Source organism: Falco rusticolus, chromosome 10 (assembly GCF_015220075.1).
Source record: "Falco rusticolus isolate bFalRus1 chromosome 10, bFalRus1.pri, whole genome shotgun sequence".
NCBI lineage: Eukaryota > Metazoa > Chordata > Aves > Falconiformes > Falconidae > Falco > Falco rusticolus.
The window spans coordinates 36,453,526-36,475,511 of NC_051196.1; the positions used below are offsets into that span (position 1 = coordinate 36,453,526).

A 21,986-nucleotide genomic window follows, 5' to 3' on the forward strand; every position below is an offset into this window, starting at 1 on the left:
CATTACTTAATTACGGGGGGTGGGGGGGGGGGTGTGTCCTGATCTACTTCAAACCCCCTGTTAAATTAATAGTTAGAGATAGCTACATGTGAGGAAAAGATACTAACTAGAGCAGACTCTGGCATTTCCCAGTTCTCGGCCAGTATTTGGGGGACAGTGGGGCAGGGGGAAGCTGTAATCAGCGTCAGTTCCTAGCTTATGAAAGAGAGCACACGCTACCTCTCCGCATTCCTCTGACACACCGTGTGCACTCTCCCAGACTGGATCTCATTTATGCACAGCTGGAAATCTCACTTTTATTTCTGCCTTTCAAATGAGCCCGCCAACAGGATTAAGAAAGTGGCTGATGAAGCGAAGGGCTTCATCGGAGCCGTGCCCGGACAGCCCCCGCGCCGCGCCAGCCAGGGGGGCTGGGTGCAAGAGCGAAGGTAAGTGCACCACCCGCTCACCCACACAGGACCTGCTGAGCTTCACAAAGCCCAGTATGAAATCTGCCTTCGTGCCCGCCTGGCACTCTCGCCCCCTCCCCGCGAAGGTCTCCGCTCGCAGCACGGCGCCCGGGACCCCGCGGCTCCCGCCTCACCCCTCCCTGGCACATCTGCTGCGCCGCCCCACGGGGGGAAAGCTGGACTCTGTCACTGCCATATGACTCACCACGCCAGATGTGTGCCACCCGTGAGCTGGTGCTTGGGGTGTCGGTGCTGGGAGGGGGCACTCGCAAGCCTCAATACCGGCAGGTGCTGGGCTCTCCTCGGTGGGATCGTTCTTCGTTCACCAGCTCCAGCTAAAACCCCGGTGAGGTAATCACAGCGGGACTGACCACCCATATCCAGGGAAACAAGATGATTGACCTCAGGCTAGACTGAATACTGAATTAATTGTGTGTAGATTAAAATAAAAAGACAAGAGAAAACAGCTTAAGAATTAGTAGTAAATGATTTAGTGAAACTCTCAGTAACAGTTGTGATCTCTTGCCAATGAAAAGCAAGCAAGCAATAAGGCCAAGTGTTTTAACAGAATCATTCAGGTTGGAAGACACTTAAGATCATCAAGTCCAACCATAAACTTAACGGCCAAGCCCACCACTAAACTGTGTCCCCAAGCTACATCTATGGTCTTCTCAACACCCCCAGGGACAGGACTCAACTGTCTCCCCAGGCAGCCTGTGCCAGTGCTTGGCCACCCTTTTAGAGAAGAACTTTTTCCTTGTGCCCGATCTGAACCTCCCTGGTGCAGCTTGAGGCTGTTTCCTCTTGTCCTGTCGCCTGTTACCTGGGAGCAGAGACCGACCCCCCTGCCCACAGCCCTTGCCAGGCACCTGTGGGGAGCAACAAGGTCCCCCCTGAGCCCCCCCAGCTGCCCCCCATCAGCCTTGTGCCTCAGACCCTTCCCCAGCCCCCTGCCCAGCTCTGAACATGCTCCAGCCCCTCAGCATCCCCCCTGCAGCGAGGGGCCCAATCCCGCACACAGGGTTCCAGATGCGGCTGCACCAGTGCGAGCACAGGGGGACGGTCACTGCCCTGGCCTTGCTGGCCACACTTTCAGATACAAGCCAGGATGTTGCTGGCCACCTTGGCACACTTTTCCTTCAATACAGGTCAGACACCTGTTGAGACATCAGCAGGGAGCCAGGACATGAAACAACAATTTAACATCTTTTTAAAGGAATTCTGCTGCTGCTACACCTGATGTCATGTTTCAAAGTCTTCCACCGATTCTGAAAGGCTTCAGAAACAGAAGCGAAACCTGCACACTTTACTGTAAAGGGTATTCAAAACTGCCCTTGGGGAAGAGTTCAAACTGAAGCAACACATGAATTTCACCAAAGCACAGCGCATACCATAGCAAGGGGTAAGATGACCCCATCCAGCAAAAGGCTGCTAAGCTGTACCTAAACAACAGCTACATGGTGCACAACAACAGCTGAACAAAAATCTCAAATGCCATCTTGCATTAGTGCTGCCAGTTCAGAGCCACGCTGTTGACAGGTACTGGGCATTGCTTCTCTTCTCCAGGCAGCACTAAACCACAACTGCACTGCAGGGAGCTGGAGGAACAGAAATTCTGCCAGTGTTTTTATTATTGTCTGTGTTTGATCTACTCCTCTCCAACCAATGAAACACATCTAGCAGAATATATCCCAAATACATTTTATCAACTCAAGCCATGTTTCAATTCAAATTGCCACTCTGTCAGCTTGCTCTGTATTTTCGGCAGCAAATCAGATTTTCATGAGTGTGATTAACAAAAATGCTGTGCTAGAACCTCATTAGGGACTTCTCTTCCTTCTTGCAGTGATGCTTTGTTTCAGACCCGGTCTGGGGTCCACTGAAAAGGACAGTGGCAAGAGAGGACTTCCATGACAAAGGGAGATAAAAATCTGTGTAGGCAGAGGGCAAGAGTGTTTTTCTGTAAGTTTCAGCCCTTCAAATATTGAAATAACCTGAGGAGCAGATTTTCCCAGCTCAGCTATGTGATGCAGGCTAGCCACAGCACTGGCTCTCACCTTGAGAAAACCCCATGCAGATACATTAGATATTTTCAGTAGCTTAAAGATCACACAAAATCCATGGCAAAACCCAAAGCATCTCACAATACAAAACAAGTCAGGCCACAGTCAGATCTTTAATAAAAGCACTTTAAGTGACAAACAAGATACAGCAGACATGACGACTGAAAAATCAAGTTGGGGGTAGAAGTGTGCTGCTGGTGTTTTCAGAGGATCAAACAAGGTCCCTAAACCTAACCAACATCCCTCAGTGGCTTCCCAGCTGTTCACAACACACTAGAAGGCTGCTAAAAGAGTCACTCTTGCCTCACCCCTCCTTGGTGTGGAAGAAGCACAGAATATTCTTTGTTCTAACCAAAACCAATGGAGTAAATTCACCCAGAAAAAGACTCCAGCTCCAAGTCTCCAAGGAGATTAAGTTGATTCTACAGAAAGGAGACCGAGCTACCTATACTCCTCCATACTTCCTCCAGTTTTGCAACATGCACTTCAGCTAGGGAACCTCTGGGGAGAGAAGCCTGACACTGCTAGCCTCCTAATAGGATTCATCTAATTTGAGCAGGGCATGGCATTAAGCATCTCCCTGTAGAAACCTTTTCCCATTTTATTGGTTAGTCTGTTCAAAAAGGCTGTCAGTCACATATTTGAAAATGCTTAGTCTTGTCATTTAGCAGTCTTCTGCCCTGCTCCCCGATTGGGACATTCGGAGCCAGTACAAGGTGTGTAGGATCCTTTCCACCATGGCATTAGCTAAGTAGCCAATCCCAAGAGTCAGTGATCCTCTTTCACTAACAAATAAGGCCCTGAAGCTCCCTCTGTAAGGGGAGGGGTTCTGCAGCACTGAGAGGGGTACAGCAAAGGGCCTGTTCTCGGACGCCCAGCACACACAAGAGCTTTGGAAGGTTGTATCCCTGCACTTTGGTCTTTGGGTAGTGCCACCTGCTCAGTATCTGTAGTGGTCTGGCTTGAATGGCCCATCTCTTGATAAGCCTAGGTATTTGGCCTGCTTGTCACTCAGCTTCGTCAGCTTCACACACAGTTTATCCAGATGAGCAGCAGCCACGGCTTCATCCAACTAGAAAACAAAATATTGAGACAGGAACATTAGCAGAACAGAATCCTATTAGTTCAGCAAGTCATGGTCAATAGCGAGAAATAAGTATGTGAAAACCAAGAGCAGCCCTAAGGAAAGCTTAGGCTGACACAGACGAACAGACCGACCGCTCTTTTCCTGCCAGCATCCCTCACTTGCTTGGGCACATCAGCATCTGCTTTGAGCACAGAATTATGTTCAGATGGAAAGCCCATACTTTTGAGGGAGTCAAGTCTAGCTTAATGAGACAGACAACTTTACATAATCAAGCTCATTTCAATCTCCATTTACACATTCACATCCATCCAACAAGAATGGAGATTCAAACTATTCAGAGATAATATCCAGTGTAGTAGAATGGTAAAGCCTAGTCATTTTTCCACTACAAAAGCACCTGGACTACTAGACTATAATTTACAATTTCAGGTAAGTTCTAATACTGGGGGGAAAAAATGCATCTCTTTTCCAGATATCCTATCTTAGGGGTACATGTATGAAGAATCAGTAAATCAGCAAGAACACTAGTATCTATTCGCACTGTCATGAAGAATAAAGACAAGGTGGGCTGCAGGACACCAGCTCAGAATGTTGATATACTCGCTTTATCCCAGAGATGTCAGGCAGACATGCAAACTCAAGGGATTGAAAGAAGTGTGAAGTTACAAGACAGTTAAGTGCTACAAGAGATAGGTACAGAAAAGTCAGAACACGAACAGTAAAATGGCAAACTAGCTGCTATGTCAGAGGGGAACGTGCAGCCATTACAGGCTATTCAAAGATAGAAAGGACACCAGCAAGAAGGGATTGGGTGCTCCCAAGTTACAACAGAACAACAAGCGTGACCACCATTTGTAATTACTGCAAAATACAGTAATCCTTGCTAAGGAAACAGATACAAGGTAAATCTAATTCCAGCAGCATGGGAAAAGACTGGCAATATTTCCCCCATAGTAATCAATAGATGTGAAAGGTTGCATGTTTGAAGGGCAATAAATCAACAAAATATTCAAGGGCCAGATCTTCAGCTTGTGTGAATCAGCGCATCCTAAATGATTCAATAATTAGTGCTAGATTTCCTACTCAAAGGGATGCGTGGTAAGAACTACTCTGAAGTAATCCCACTGTAACGAGCCAGGTAAAAGCTACATCTACACAGCGCATAAGTCACCACAGCTCAGCCTGCTCACCAGTAAGTAACATGGAACTGCCAACATCTTGTTGAGAGCCAACACAGCCAGAGATGTACAAGACAAAATTAAAAACATAAGATGAAGTGGTTGAAGGAATGTGGAAGTGAACCCTGAAAGCTACTAAATGCTACGTAAGTGTCAGAAAATCATGAAAGAAAAGCTAACTGGAAGGACTGTGTTTCAAAGGGAAACAAGTATTTAAGCTTAGTAGATCCTGACAGAAAAACCCAGGAGGGTTAAAAATGAATATGTATCTGGTTGACTAGACTGACACGTGAAGATCTGATAGCTGTGTTTCCAGCAAGTTTAAGACAGATTGCACCCATGTAGAAGAATGGCTGCAGAAGCGTGGCCACAGAATCCCTAAGATCTGCACAATCCAGGCCTGGAATTAGAATTGTGCTGAAGTTGTTGTGCTGAAGTTAACAAGAAAGTGGCCTTGATCTATTCTTGAATCCTGAGACCAAGTAACTTTGTTGTGCTAACAGGCTGTGGCTGTAACAAGCTGCAGCTGTTAGGGAAGACAGGTGCAAGGCCAAGGGAGATAGGGAGCGGAATGGGAATAAAGGGAGTAACAAACCGCAAGGCTAAACATAGCTAACTCAAGTAGCTGCATGGACAGAATGCTTGTTCTAATCATGATAATTAGTGGTGTGAGAGCAGCGTGTGCTTAGGGGCTAATAACCAATTATATGTTTGCTTTGGGAACATGCTTGTGTATCGAGTCTATATAAGAAGTGTTAGAAGCTAATAAGGATGAGCAAGATACATAACTCATATTGAGTAATTTCTGACTCCAGCGGACCCCTCTCCCAACACACCCACTTGAAAAGGAAGCAGAGTCCCGACACTTCCCAAATCAGGTTCTCAAACTGCAGCACAGATGTTTCACAACTGCTTCACCTTGGGAACTTCAAGATTAGATAAAAGGTACGTAAATTTAGATGAAGGTAAGCTGACATTCTTACCTTAAAATCAGATAGCCGAGTATACGGATGGACAGATTTAGTCAAAACATGGACACAACATTTGCCACAGATTTCTGGGAACACACATTGCAGAAACATGTGCATGTTTGTAATAGCTGATCATCAAAGTGATATCCTTGCAGTCAAAGAAAGTGCAATGTAAGGTACTTGGTAATTCTTCAATTCTTCATTTGTACCTCAAAGCTACTACACAGAAAACGGAAAGGTACTAGCCAGAAAATTACCAGAGAAAGCTCCTCTGGCCCATATTTTGTTAGTTCTGACAAGGCAACTGCTTTATTCTTTGAAATTTTCTATGGAGCACAGATGGCAAAAAAGCATTTTGTCACAGTATATGAACCTGAAGGGACCACTGCCTATGCTCCACTAACATGCAACTCCATTTGTAACTAACTGACCTGGGTATTACTTCTCATTTCCAGATCAAGTGTCCTTACTAAAAGTTGTTATTTAGGAAGAGGATGAAGCTACATTTTATTAGCAACATTGGACTATCATTTTGGAGATATTGTCAAACAAAACTTTTCCTTTGAAGATTGACTGTGTGTCAGCTTGCTGATCAACTCCTACGTTGTATTTCTGGTGTGCTTTGCTTGATCATTAACAGATGGTTTTGGAATCTTAAGTCCTTCAGCAAACACTTCATAAAAGAGCCCAGACATACACATTTACTTCCCAAACGAAAATATTTCCACATTTAGTCTCACACCTGGTTGCACTCACAAGGCAGTGGGATTTAAGTCCAGCATCCTTTTCAATGACCGTATCTCAAATTCTCAGGCTTGTTTTGGAAACTAAAACCAGGTAGTTTTTTAAAAGGCAGCTGCGAGTTTGTGACATGATCCAGATTTTTTCCAAGAACAAAGAATGCAGAGACAAGTTTAAAGGGAAACCTGAGGGAACTGTCATTAGTATTTAATGGATCTATTAGGACCAGTTTGTGATAAGCTCTGCCTAGGTGCAAATGGGACCCAGATGATCAACCACAGTAAAAGCGGTTCCTAGATTCACTCCACACTCAACTCTGCCCTCAACTTGAGGCTGCTGGACAGGCATGTGAAGCTTGCTGTGAAGCTGACGTTCAGCAGAAGGAACAAGTTGGTTGGGAGAAGCTCCCCGAATACCTTGAGGCAGTACAGGGTTTCCCACCACCTTAGGGAAGAGCCCCAGATCAAGCTATAAGGTAACTGGACACTCCTATCACAGGACAGACAAGTCCCAGTTCTCCACAACAGATTAACCCCAAGAAACAGCCCACTTTGACTCAGCATCACCAAAGCCAAGCATTCAGAGGGACAGAAGCTCCCTGCAACAACAACATTCAGTAGCAAAATTAACTCAGGCACCAATAAAACAAATCTACACGATCACACCTGAAGCTGGATTCCTAAAGCTTGCATCTTCCTGCTGCTCTAGCTCACCTTCTTCGGCAGGAAATGGACTCCGACAGCATATTTGTCACTATGGGTCCACAGCTCGATCTGCGCCAGCACCTGGTTGGTGAAGGAGTTGCTCATGACGAAGCTAGGGTGACCCATGGCACAGCCCAAGTTGACCAGTCGGCCTTCTGCTAGCAATATAATGTGACGACCGTTGCGCAGGGTATAGCGATCCACCTGGGTGGGAAAAAAAAGCAAGAGCGGTGCAATGCCAGGATGAAAGAGCATTTTAAATCATGCAAAGCTTTGTGGGCTTTCCTCCCACATCAACAATTCAGCAAAGGGCTTGCCACACAGACTTTGATTACAACTGAGACACCCCTCCCTCAATTCCCAGCCAGTGTTTGCAAATCCTGTAGCTATTCTGGGCTTCACACAACATAAATCTTAGCATCTGTTTCATATTTAACCAGCTATCCAGTTCTTCTGGCTTTCCCATATGCATGTCGTCTCAGATAGCTGTGGTGGGGGCACATGCTGCTAGCAGTAAAATGCAGTTCAATATATGCCTAATTGAAACTGGTGGGGAGAGACAGGAGAGAAGAAACACCTCTGCATGCAACCGCCCAGAGCCTTTGCATCTAATGGGTAAGAGCCAGAGTCCTCAGCCTGCTGAAACTGCTCCCCTGTAACTCTTCCCACTTCGTAAGGCCAACGCTTTACAGTATAATAAACAGCTGTCCCAGCTTCTGGCATATTCTCTTTGCTCTCAGGGGACCAAAGGCACGGTCCTCCACTCGGGCTGACTACCAAGCTATGCTGGGGACAACAGGACTCTGCACACAAGATCAAGTCTCAGGTGAGCTAAGGAGACAGGCCTTCTTCTGTGTGAGAGTCCCACACAGCTCAGGAGATATTGTCACTTAACATGTGCCTCAGCTGTCTGGGCCAGATTGGGATCCTGCAGTGTTAAAGTTACTCTGCTTCTCCTTTCCAGTCCCCACTAGCTCTTCTTTCCCCTGCTTTCACCCATGCAGGAGGTTACATACTGAAACCCAGAATGAAATGACAATACACCCTAGGAGTTACAAGAATATTCAGTGTCCACTGGTATTTATGGCTCGTGTCACACCAAGCACAGGGGAGCAAAGCAAACCTTTGGTAAGACTTAAGATAATCAACGACCAACTCTGACAAAGGTTAATGCTTTCAACCATTTACCTTATGCTGTCATAGCACAGCAACTGTGAAAGACCTACAAGGGTCCCTCCCCACAGCTGTATTTATACTTTTAGTCTCAAAAGTTTTTTTAATATGAAGTCAATATTAATATGAAGTAAAAACACACTTCATTTACTGTTTTATTCTTAAAGCTTTGGCCTGTAAGTTAAAAGCTACAGGGGATGAAGCTTTAATTCTAACACCAGCACCTCCTAACAAAACATCTTAGTGCAAGTCCTTAGCAGAGATTTAACAAGTAAACCAACACAAACCATTTCATTAAGAACAGGTATTTTGCCTTAAGAGAAGGTCTGTGCCTCCACCTGCCTTCTCCAGCTATGCTTCAATCACAGCACTATTTTCTACTTCTTGGGTTCATACAACAGATTGTGTTTTCATATGCAGACAGTAACCACCTCAAACAGAAGCCCTAAATAACATTCTTAATATCTCCTAAGAGCAGTACAGCAAGGGAGGGTTAATAAGAATGCTCTCCACTGAGCAGCTGCAATATTTCTTATGGACGCTGATTCTCCATTGTGGACCACCAGTGGCAGTGCTCTCAGTCCCGCAAAAATATCATATGGGCTATCTTAAGATTGTGGAAGCAAAGAAAGAAAGAAGAAAGCAGCCAAAAAGCAGAACACTACTTATATTGAATATTATATTTACAGATTAAAACTACTACAAGGTAGCAGTTAAGTAGCATTTCAGTTCTGAAGTCTGAATTGGGTGGTTTAGGTGTCAAAATATTATATCCATACAATATCCACACAATTTGCACATGCACAGCTGCTGGCTTGTGCATAGAACCGCATATGTTTGGCAATCTGCTGACGAGTCATTCAGTGTACAGGGTAATGTAGAAAATGCAGATTAATGTCTTTGCACAGAAAAGTAGAAGAGGCACCAGCAGAGGCTTAAGTCAGCACCATGGAAACACATTTCATCTACAGGTACATAAACGGGCTGATTCATAAATCAAGAAATTGCTACAGAAGTAGAATTCAAGTTATCCAAGTATTAAGTTCATCTCCACACTTATACAAATGCCTCATCCCTTTCCCCATCAGCATTTAGCTTGCTCTGCACTTTCTGGCTGTTTTACACTTCCCTCCACACCTTGCTACACAAATAATTTGTTTTCACAACCAAAGCCCATTGATCCCACCCTGACCTTTTCTTCCCCTCTAGGGCTGAGCTTGTGCTATACATCAGTCTCTCTACACCAGAACACAGGTAAGCAGGACTGCAGTGCAAACCCATATTCAAAACAACCTGCCAGCATTTCAGTAAAACTTATTTCCTCCTTAACTGTACTTGGAAAGCAACAGATGAGTGAGAATGGCACAGTAAGATGTTTTCCTTTCCCAAGTATTAAACATTACTTACACCAGCTCACCACTTGTAAATGGAGACCATATGGTACTGAAAACTACCATGTTGGACACTTACACAGTTACTCGTACCTCTAGCTGAAGCCTAGCACTTCTCAGCTCTGGTATTAATCCTCTGAGCAAGAGACAGATGTCTTCATAGGAGGTTAGAGATTTTTGTTCCTGTACTATATTCTGCCCCCTCCTACAGGATATAGAAAAAAAAGCTGCCAGGTCTTAGCAAAATTTTAATATTTTTAGTACTTGATATTACAAAACATAGGATACCACACCCACAACACTGATGTGAAAAAACTGTGTTCCACTAAAGGTAAGTGCAAGATTTCACACCTTTAAAACACAGCACTGACCTCCCCTGGAGGCCCCCACAAGACAAGATGACAACCTAAGTGTCCCTTCAATGAATCTGAGAAAGGAGTAACAGCCTAAGTGGCACACCAGCTGTTTCCTTCCCAGATTTCAGTATAAGAACAACTCTATCAATTATTGTAATGACTCATCACCACTGCCCAGAGAAAGGTCTTAGCACATGCAGACAAATGCCCATGCAGGTGGTGGAAGCTGCAGAATACCTCCTGGGAGCTTGCTTCTAAACCTAGTTATTGCCTAACTCTTCCAGAACACGCATTTGCAGAAAACATCTACTCAATCCTTTTTAATTTGTTTCAAGCATGGAATTTGGGGCTCTAAAGTCACATTTTGCTGCCCAGTCCCTGCCTCTCCACCTTCTGAAACAAGTGAGCTTTTATGATATGTATTAGTCCACTCCTGCTCAACTGCCCAGCATCCATAGCTATTAGGCACAGAGAATGAAAATAATGAAGCTTTTACACACAACTTGTTCACATCACACCTGCTCAGCAGGTACTTCTTTAACTCATCATGCAGGTCTGAAGTGTTCAGTGACAAGAAATTGAAGCAGACACAAAATGGAGCAGAGGGGTATACCACTAGCACAGTGTAGCTACCTACAGCATCAAGTACACCCCTAAGAATCCAACTGGAGATTCAAACGCTGCTTCAGATTCACTGCTAGAAGTCAACAAAACTCAAGAACTAACCTGAGTCACAGACCAGCTTTTATTTGGCTTAGCAATGTACACATCCATAAGCCATACTCACTTCAGTAAAGCTTTGAACATGTTGCATGGCCATGTAAGATCAGATTTACCTCCAGGCACAACCCAGCTCCAGTGGCAACCAGTAGGTGGGTAAGGAAAAGTACCAGAACAGCCCCTGGGTGAAGTGCTATTTCCACCAGCAAATCCTCTTAGCTTCAGCTAACTGTGCATCAGGCTGAGACAGAGGTAGTCCACTCTGGGCTGTCAGACACCTTTTACAAACTTTAGCTAATGACTTCCAGGCAAACACACTCGCGGCACCTACATCACGCTGAGCAGCTATTTTCACAGCTTTTGCTCTGTGAGCTGGTATCTCCTTTGCATCACTCTGAACATCCTGCTTGTGACACCAGCAGTTTATATAATAGATCAGAGAGTTCAGGTCAGAAGGTAGGTAGGTCTTCAGCATTAAACCATATGGATAACCTTGACCCCAATTCCACCCTTTTTGAAAGGTAATACACTAGTTTTAATCATAAACTTGTTAAGAGTTTTCATACCTTGGATTAGACTACATCTCGTTGTGCCCATTACATCTGTGACAGACAGGCACATTCAATATGAAGGTAAATGAAGAAAAAGGGACTACTCTGCCAACAGTGACAATTTTTCATATGGACTTTTAAGAGCCACATTGAATGGCCACGTGCAGGTAGTTTGCATGTTACCATATTAACATCCAATTTAGCCTTCAAAAACATTTACTTTTTGAGCAGTCCAGTTTTAGTTTTAAAATCCAAGCTACCAGCAAGCAAGCAGCTAGCTACAGGCTCCTCTAGGACAAGAGCTGCTGAGTAAAGTCAGCTCCACCCTAAGGTCATGGGCAAGAGCAGACTTGAATGTAGTGAGAACTTGAGGGTATAACTTCATAACTAGCTGAGCCCACATAGTGTCCTAGCAGCAAACAGAATATTGAAAATACTCTCACAACTGCTTAGGAAGAGTTTGATGTGGGTGGCCAATAGCCACAGGGGAGTTATGAAAATTGGAAGACCAGACTGAGATCTAAGATGTATGCTTGGGTGTGGTGTTTTTAAAAAAGTAGAAAACCTGTCCCAGAATCCTGCTGCTGGTAAGCACGCTCCCTCTTGAAAAGGTAACTGGAAGCCCCATGCCAAGTCAGACAAAGCCTGATTTGCTTTATGTGATGTTCTTCCCCCATTGCTGGTGTTACAAACCAGCTTTAATTCAGTTTCATTTTGTTTCTCTGCTTTTTCTGCTGAAGAGCTGAAGTTTTTAGATCCCTACTTTCCTGTGTACCTACAGCCACAGCTTGACGTAAACACATGGTGGGAATGCAAGCTAAGCAAGGATAACACATCTCGTCTTGTCTGCCCACACAAAGACTTCTGGTCTATACAGGTTTCTAAAATGAAGCCACTAAGTCTGGGAAAGAAGTCTCAGCTTGGCAGAGCTCCAGATAGGCTTTCCTGAGGCTTCAGTCTCCAAGTAAAAATAAACATTTTGAAAATAATGAGGTGTGAATTTTTTCAAACCTTGACAAAATACCAAAAGACATTCCCTTGAGATTCACTCTAATCCTGATCCCCTGCACCAGGACCAAGACTGTTCTGGTGCAGAGCAGCACACGAGCAAGCATCTTGCTGAGAGGAAATTCAGATCAGCTGCCAGGCAGCCTATGGGCTCTGTTCTTAAGTTTATGCAGACTCTAATGGTCTGTTCTGTATTCATCATCCAACTTGCTTTTTGAAATTGAGTTATGGCATTGTTTTCAACTGGGGGCTAACAAAGAAAGCATATTGCCATACCTCCTCACCATACCCCAAATATCAAAGCTGGCTTCCTGTAAGGAATGAACTTGGTGTAATTAATTGTCTACACAACCACCAGTAAGGGGTAGGCTCCTGTTTGCCAAGGAAGTAGGAACAAGAAACACACGGAGAAAGATGCATCCATACCAGGTGCCTCTCAGAGAACACATTGTACACTTGGGTACTGGCTGGAACCGGTTGCTTTAATACGAACACAAGAATACAACATGCAGCTTGTTCCGGGTTAACTGGGGAAGAGCAGAGCAGAATCTCCACTCTGATCAGCCCAGAGCAACACTGGCTTCCCAGAGAGCTAGAAACACAGAGTACCTGAAGAGAAATAACTCCCTTTCTGGAAAGGGACACGGATTAGCTATTGCTTCTTTCTAGCAGGAGAGCTTGTGCAAGGGCTGTCTCACCTGAGGTTTAACATTCACCGCCTCTACTGCATTTTCATTCAGCCACTTTGCATCAACTTCCACATCAAAATGACCAATATTACACACTATGGCATCATCCTTCATCTGCTCAAAGTGCCTGCAAAAAGAAAAAAAAAAGCATATCAGAAGTTAACGCACAAAATTTTTTTTCTTCAGCACCAGAAGATTCTCTGGTCCATAGCCCTGCTCAAGGAGAAATGAAAAGTGCCTGGCTCACCGACTGCATTTGACTCTCACAAGATGTGTGGGTCTGGTAATCTTCCAGGCACGTGAAGTCTACTGGAAAATAACCTCTCAAGCTTCTAGAGGAAGGACACTTCCCAAGGAACATAAAGAGGTTATTGGAGAGGAAATATCTTCCCAGTATGGAAAGTAAAGCTATTTTGTTTAATTGATTAAAAATGAAATATCTGCAGTTATTCTCTGCCCTAAACAAAAGAAATTTTTCTTCATGATTTTAAAGTTTTCAGCAGTTCTACATCTCTGGAGACTAATGGCCTTACTTGCTCCCACTTAATCTGATCTTCCACTACGACATGGGGAGTCATAATGGCAAAGACAGGAATCAGTTTGTGAAGAGTGGAGGGGTTATAAATTGAGATCTAAGAAGTGGCAACCAAAAAACCAGCAGGGCAGTTTATTGAGAACAGACTAGTTTCAAGTCTGCTACACGTACTCACAGACAGAATCACTTTCAACCTTCACCTACCTCTTCTGTTCACATTTATCTGCCCTAACACAAATTTAGCCCTGATGCTCTCATTCTCTAAAGTTTATATATCCCTCTACACCTTTTGTTTCTCCATCATCAGACACTAAGGCAGGAGCAATTGCAATGTGCCAACACCCAACAGAACTGAAAGGCCAAAGCCCCATTTTCTCACTAAAATGATGTTAAACCCTGGTGTCCAGAATTTGTGTGTTAACCCTCACCATACTGCTGACAAGTTATGACTGTATTTAAAAAAAAAAAAAAAAAAAGGTAACTGTACAGGGATGCTTTCACTAAAGCAAGTGGCTAGACCATACCTGCCCTGAACAATGTCAGTGCAGCCAGTGGTGGTAACAAAGATATTGCCTTCTTTACAGGCCTCCTCCATGGTTGTAACTTCATAACCTGAAAAAGAGAAAAAAGTTATTCCTCCATCCAACCACCAGCACTTTATTAGAAATCAGATACAATATTACAAGAAGAAAAGTACAGAGAAAGAATGCATGAGAGAAATCTGTGCCAGCACCTGACCTATGGAGGATGCAAGGTAGTGGGCATACCTGCCTTACTGAATACCAACTTAGCACAAAAATATCTATCCCTCAGCTGTTTCCAATCCATAGATTTACACATTCAACCTCTTCTGTCCATAGGTGTAGTATCTCCCACAGCACTCAGACTGGATTCAGGAGGTCAAGTTTTCAAAGGGAAGTGCACACACAACACCTCCAGGTTCTAGTCAGGTATGAATAGAAATGGGATAAACTGGTACTAAGGAGCACAATTACATGAGGCACCCAGATGAGAGAAGGAGCACAGCTGCCAAAGCACACTATGAGCACAGCTGGAAAGGCAGAGCACACGGCATTGCTCTCCAAGAACACCTACTGAAGGCAAGCCTGATGTTTCACTGCAGAGATATTCTCGTGAAGTCACAACCCACACTGGAGGTTAGAGCTGCACAACTTGAAGATAATGAACCCGTTCAAAACCAGGCTTTCAGCACTATGAAATTGGAGCCTTACCCCTCTATGGTCTCTATATCCTTGACCCCAAACACATCTTCTAGGTCTATACACTAATAAAATCCTTCACTAACAGGAAAAGAATTCCTGCAGCTGAACTGGAATCACCTTCACCTCAACAGGGACAGGGCTGAAGCCCACTGAAACTTTCTCAGCCAACTACCATGTATTGCTCCACACTGACACACAGAGACCCCCGCCAGATGAATGAATTTCTGCATCTCCTTCAGTTCTCACCTTCCATGGCTGCCTGCAGTGCATTGATGGGATCAATTTCAGTGATGATGACTCTAGCTCCAAAGCCTCGCAGAGCCTGAGCACAGCCTTTGCCCACATCACCGTAACCTGCCACGACTGCTACTTTTCCAGCAATCATGACATCTGTAGCACGCTTGATGCCATCGATGAGGGACTCTCTGCACCCATACAGGTTATCAAACTTGCTCTGAGGAAGAAAATGGAGCTGTTTCAAACAGATGAAAGTCACTCAAGTAAAATTCCTTAGAGAAACAAAACAGACTTGTATATCAGTACTACAAACCAGGAGACTGACAGCCAGCTAAATACTTTAACCACAGTGAGGGATGGAAAAATAACCTGGTTTGATATTTTTACGTATCCAGTTTCTATCTCTATAGTTATTTATACTAGATATGGGCTTCAGCACACACCCATGAGAAGTATTTCGTATATATGTTGTGTCTACTGACTAGGGCTTGTACATGTTAAAAGCTTGTTAGAGGTAATCTGAATTTATCAAATAAAAGCACAAACAATTCTTGCATACACAGGTAGGTAGGTCTTAAGTTCCTTAACCAGATGATCACCAGTTCTCTGCTGCTGTTTATCAGACAATGAACTGAGCCAAGTGCCACAGGCAGGCAAGACAGCACCAGAACTGCTGGCCAAATGATTAGCACGCATTCTTATTTTTGCAAGACACATGCACCCTGCAGAAGCAGCAAGTTGCCCACATCAACCATGAGAAATTGGTTCCTGAAGCCCAGGAAGATGAAAATTGCATCTTCCTCCAGGTTGAGTTACACTAACACTGCCAGACCTCACCACTGCTCAGATCTAGAAAAATCCAGCAAGAAGCCATTCACAATACTAGTCACTGCAGCCAAGAACCCCTGGATTTCAGCTCCTAACACCCCATCACACAGCATCCTCTACTGTAACATTTAACATGAGCTTAACAGCCCAATCTCCAAAGCAAAATTCCCCTGCCAAGTCAGATGTTAAACAGTATTCCACTTGAACATCTTCCTAAACTCACAAACACATATTGCTGTACTGATTTTTGGAATGCTCCTTCTTTTTCTCCTTGGGCCCTTTGTTTTGACCAGGAAGATGGGCTGTATAAACAGTTTTGATTATCTGAAGAGTTACAGAAGCCAAGAATCTAAAAAAAATTTTAAAAATGAAAAAAAAGTCTGACTACACAAGTTGTGCTATGCTTCCCCAAGGCATGGGTATAAAGAACTCACCATTTACAGCAAAATTCTGGTCTCAAAGCCTGCTCTGTGCTTTCTACAGCTTTAGGTCACCAATCACTCTTGCTTTCACTTAACACAGATAGCACTGTCTGCTATAAGCAATCTTAAGACTGTGTACCTAGATGTGAGTAGGGGCACAAATGGGACCTACCTTGCAGCTATGACTGGTACCATCTAGCTTCTGTAAGGTGATGTTACAGTTTGGTTTCAGCCTATAGCTTACAACAGTAAAATTTGTATAATATAAAAATGCAGAAGTCTATGTATAAAAATGTTGCAGCTATGACTCCCAATGCATTATCTCAGCAAGTTACAAGGTAAGCAGCACATTGCTCCCAGCCTCAGAAGGTGGCCAAGGACTAATGTGTAAGAAGTTATACTTCAGCTCCAGACGTTCATGACTCAGTGCCTCTAAGTTATCACAGGCCTATCTGCCATTAATATTTCAGAATATTTGTGTTGCCAGTCCTCCAAATTCCAAAGTTAGTGCCTGTTGGTAATCCTCTTTTCTAGTCCTCCAGCAGATTTTCCTTGCGTTACATGCCTTCTAATGGAGGAAAACAGCATGGTCAGATTTGATTCCTATTCACCAAACCCCACAGTTGCAATTGGAGCCTTTCAGACACCATTGTATTCCCATGCAAGGTAGCAGAGTGCCAGATGCAGATATCTGTACCACCCAAAAACATATTTGGGTGGCAGGAGGGAAGTGCTGACCTGGATGCTGCCTCCCTGTCTCTCCAAGTACTAGGATAGGAACCTAATGCCAACTGAAAATATCAGCCTGGGAGAGCAGAATGTGTCATCTCAGTTGCATGTCATCCTGGAGATCTGTAACTGTGGATTGTACAAATCTTTTACTACATAGATACCAAACAGTACTTGAAAATAAGCACTTGTTTGGCACTAGAATAAAGTGAGGTCAACCCAAGAGGCTTTTTTAGAAACATCTGAATTACCAAATCTATTAAACTAATAGTTACTATAGTTAACTATAGTTAAACTAAAAGTTTTTGCTGTAAAGCTCCACCTAAATAAAATCAGAGCTTATAGTGAAAAGTGAAGGTTTTTCACTTTTTTTCACCTTCACCAGGTCCAGTGAAGCTTCTGCTAAGTAATCTATTTTTCCCAGATCTGTGGGGCTGCATGCCCTGTTTTTCCCCTGCAATTTGAGTTCTGGTGGAAGATAGGGAAGAGAGGTTGGTGAAATTAGGTAACTGCGGTGGATTTCCTAGAGCTGGCGATGCACCCAGTGCAGCAGAGGTATTTCCAGCTGGACTGCCTGCAGCCAGGGAAATGGCTGTGCGTTTATGTACAGCAAGGTGAAGATGTCTGTTGTTCATGAATGCATTTGTGGTGGAGCACTGCAGGACCAGTGAGTCCCAGGCATCAGGCAGCCCAGCTGGTGTGGGAGCAGCACCTCCTCTCACACTGCCCAACACCAGGGAGAGAGCTGCGCCCATCCAAACACACCTCTTCCCACTCAAAGTTTGCTACTCCCTGTGCGTTACTCCCAGATTTCTGCACAGGAATCATTAGGTTGAAAAAGGTCTTTAAGATCATCGAGTCCAACCATTAAATACAGGCACCCTGTCCTAAACAACAAAGAGAACAGTAGCTTTAATTTATCCACTCAGTAAAACTGAGAAACCTCCCTTCAGTGAAATCTATCATATTATTTTTATAGTTTCTAATCATTTACAGAAAGAGAAACAATGTGCTTTGTAGCTGACCGGCTTGAGCTCTCAAACTGGCATGTACAAGCCTCAGGTGAGCCTTTTGCTCTTCCCAGCTCCCAACAAAGCACTAAGGGAGGACCTGCCACTGGCCATATAGTCATCATAATTTCCTGGCAATGGCTAACATTTTTTCCATTGCCACAGAAGAAACCAAACACACATTTCTGCTATGTAAAACTTCTCATTCAATGAAATTTAACTTTATGGATGACAGTAGTTATAAATAAGACTTACAACCCTAGGAATCATCTGGAAATCCAGAGAAGCACATCCCATTCAAAAAGCCCTTATGGGAATGCATCTGGTTATCTTTTAGTCGGGAGGCAAAGAGGAGCACATTTAGCTAAAACCAGACAACACACTTCACAGAAGATCTCTGGTTCTGAGAAGAACTGGATGATGAATAGAAGATATAAATGTGGAAATGCTTCAGAAAGGCACTTCCTGCCTGCTCTTTTTGGGAGGCACGGCTGCCTGGTGTCCTGCAGAGGTAAAAGGTGATGCCTTCAGCGTACCAGCACTGTGCCACGCAGGTGATACAGCAACACCCCAGCTGGGGCCACCACCCTTGTGCCACACTCTGCAAGCACCACCACAGCCATGTGCAGACCCACCAGTCCACAGCCACACTGCAACAGGGCTCCCCGAGCTGTATCCCTTCTGCTTCTACTTCTGTCTTCAAGGTCTCCACTATTCTCACACCTGCACAGCACCTAAGGCAGGCAAACAGGCAGGACAGAGCTGTCACAGGCACCCCCAGCCCAGCACCAGTGCCAGGACTAGAGCAGACATGGGGTCCCAGGGGACATGGGGGGAGCCCCAGGAATACTGACCTGAGCACCCTGGCACAATGAAATTATCCCAGGATTTTAAAACTGATGTGATGGGAAGTTCGAAAGAACAAAAAAAAAAAAAAAAAAGTTTCTTAGTCACTTTCACTGTAATACTGGAAGGGCAGCTCACAGACTAGAGGAATGGGATGTTATATTATTGAGAGAAAAACTATGTAAGCAGAACTATTACATGATTGGAAAGGTAAAAAAATAGTTACTTCCTGCATAAAGCAAAGGAGAATATGGTAATTAATTTAGAGCTATAGGCACTAAATCTTAATTGCCACAGTGGGAGGAGAATGTGCTACAAAGTGCAGGAGGTGTCACTGGGCTACACAGCCTGCTCTGCCCATGGCATTTACAGTTACACAACTATTTTATAAGGCTTCATGAATTGTCCCTTTCCAAGATGCAACTATTTTGTCCACCTGGTAGTGTTGTGGTGCCAATCAACCACAGAAATCTCTGCTGGAGCCAACAGCAACAGTGTCTGCCAGTTGCTTGACATCGTCTGTTCAGAGGAAAGATCAAAACCTCAGTACATCTACTTCTCATCTGACTTCCCACAAGCTCATTAACTTCTACATCTTCTTTAAGATGATGAAGACAATCCATGTTCCTTTGTCTTATAGCAAATTTTAGAATAAAGCAGCTATTTAATTTGCCCTCAGTTCCGATGGTACTGCAAGCACACTTGTACCTAGTGTTTCCAAATACACAATGTCGTGGACAGCCAATGCTGTCCAAACCAAGTCTGTGCATTACACCCCTGTGTTAACTCTCCTGACAGTGGACTGCCAGCACTCTCTAAGAGGCTCCTGGAAGCTTCCTGGCCTGGTCTCCACCAGGGATAGGTACGCAGCTGGGAAGTGTTCCATCTGGACAAGGAAATTTCCAGCAGCACTCACCTGGCAGAAACCCTGAGCAGTGCTAGGGCAGCGCAGCTGCAGGGAGAATATCGGAAGCTACCTGGCCCCCTGGACAAAGTGTTAGCCTGCCTTCACACCCAATGCCCCGGTAACACCTGCATTAGATACTCAGCAAGTACTCCAGAGTATGTATTTGACAAACACACCTATACCCATCAAACATCTCGGTTTCAAGGAGCGCATTTGTGTCTTCACCCAGACGGTGCCCTTCCACCTTGCAGAACTCACCTCGAGTGCCCAGAATCCAGCTGTAGTGTCAGGCAACCGGACTAATACACACACCTTCATATCACAGGCTTGTGAAGGCAGAAATTACTCAGACAAAAAGGATTTTTCTTCTACAGTGTCGAGAGGAAATATACACACACACACCCCCCAACAGGAGCTACAATGGGTCCTGAAACAAACTGCTAAAGGTGTTCAAGGAGAAGGCACTGAAGTTTCCTCTGCTATATGCTGCTTTTTTCCTATGCAATATGCATAATTCTCAGCAAGATTTCTGGTATGTTTTATTCAGACATTATTTTTTATCTTAGTGATCCCACCCTAATTAAAAAGAAAGCTAGGCAAAGATGGTAAATACCAGAAGAACTGTTCAAAAAAGATAGGCAACATAGGGTGTCCTGGCCATAAAGATTTTACCATTTAGTCTTCACATAAGCACAAAGGCAAAAACTTTCTTGGAGATCTTGATAGGGTTGTGGAGTTAACTAGGTCATCCTGAAAAAAAAGAAGAAAAAAAAAGACATTTTTGTTTCAGACTTAGTCTTTTCTTGTTTCAAAGCTGGTCCTCTGAGCCCATTTGCAGTGAGACTTTTCAAACTGGGAGGATTAGGAGTTTCTGCACCAGCTACAAAGAACCTTGAGGTAAAAATTTACAGATGGTTTAAAATGTCAACTGCATTTGGACCTATTAACTTCCATCACCTGAAGACCTGGCCCTCAAAATTAAATATTTTTACTCAATACTAAATATTATTACTTCTAGGCAAACAGAAAAATTAAACAATATAATTACGTTGTGTGAAAGGGGGTGGTAAAAAATATATAGCTTGTGGAGGGAAGTGAGACTGCATCTTAATACAGTCAGAATTAAAACACTTTAGAAAAAAAAAATAAATGAGATTTTGCTTAAAATTGCCTCAGTGACAAAATCATGACAGTGCCCTTCTCAGCTTAATTTTCTTCTAGTATACAACTTAAGACGCACGTTTTGTAAATATACAACCAAATTCCCTAGGGGAGATTCCCTGTGTAATCACTGTCACAGGAAGCTAAAACAAATGAGGTTTCAGGCAACTGTAAGGAGGCTCCAACTGGCTCTGGCAAGGCTATATGCTGGCCATACATTAGGCCAGGTTCAGCCCGACACAAACCAGATAAACTAAAACAAAAGCAAAAAGCAGGGATAATGCTGAAATGGAAGAAAAATTACACTGTTTCCCTTAGAAATGAAATGAGGATTTTACATTGTTGCATTTCCAAATTAAACTCCAGTTAAAGTGTAAATTCAGTGTTATCTGTTCTTGGTTCTCCGTCTGAACAGCTTTTAACAAAAGTTGTTCCAAAAAAATTTTGTAACTAGATAACAGAGAACATTTTCTTCTGCTGCGAGCCTTACTTCCAGCTGTTGAGAATCATATGTCCAAGAGCCTGCACTGCCCTAAACCTTAAGAAAAAGACCCCAGAAATTTCTCCTTACTGAAATAATGTCCAAAACGTTATTCCACCATCTTATTAAGGTTCCAAACTTTAAGTGTTTATCTGCTTCAAGTTGTTCTGTTTTCTTATTTTCTTCTTGGGAAAACTTGAATGAATAGATTGCTTACATGTGTAATTCCAGTCCCCACACTTAGCATCCACTGACATGCTCTCGCAGCCTGTGTGGTACGTTCTGGACTGTGAAAAAGCCCAGCTCTCCATGTGCGGTGCTTTCAGCCCAGTCCTGCTGTCATGCCCCTAGCTAAAACAAAAATCAACAAGTTTTACGTGCAGTTAAAATGAGGAAAAGGTTTTTAAGACTGTACAATGCTTATTCACGCTTAGTAATTGCTTAACAAAAATTTCCATTCATTTAAATAACTGTACACTTGAGAAAGGCAGAGCTGCAGAAAGGGCAGTGTAAGAGCAGAACCTAC

The 21,986-nt window shown here is 43.7% G+C and overlaps 1 protein-coding gene across 1 annotated transcript; it reads right to left on the reverse strand.

Annotated features, from left to right (window-relative positions):
- Positions 1-2,606: 2,606 nt before the first annotated feature.
- Positions 2,607-21,717, reverse strand: LOC119154790 (adenosylhomocysteinase-like). The gene is made up of 6 exons (XM_037402697.1): positions 21,678-21,717; positions 15,086-15,334; positions 14,141-14,228; positions 13,091-13,208; positions 7,203-7,397; positions 2,607-3,584 (listed from the first exon to the last, which is right to left on the reverse strand). The coding sequence occupies exons 1-6, from the start codon at positions 21,715-21,717 to the stop codon at positions 3,453-3,455; spliced, it is 822 nt and encodes a 273-aa protein (XP_037258594.1). The 3' UTR covers positions 2,607-3,452.
- Positions 21,718-21,986: the final 269 nt, after the last annotated feature.

Coding starts and splice junctions, on each gene's coding strand:
- LOC119154790 (XM_037402697.1), bottom strand. CDS start 21,717: ATGTCAGTGGATGCTAAGTGTGGGGACTGGAATTACACAT. Junction 13,209..14,140: donor ACTGACATTGTTCAGGGCAG/GTATGGTCTAGC, acceptor TTCTTTTTGCAG/GCACTTTGAGCAGATGAAGG. Junction 7,398..13,090: donor CGGTGAATGTTAAACCTCAG/GTGAGACAGCCC, acceptor TTTCCCACCCAG/GTGGATCGCTATACCCTGCG.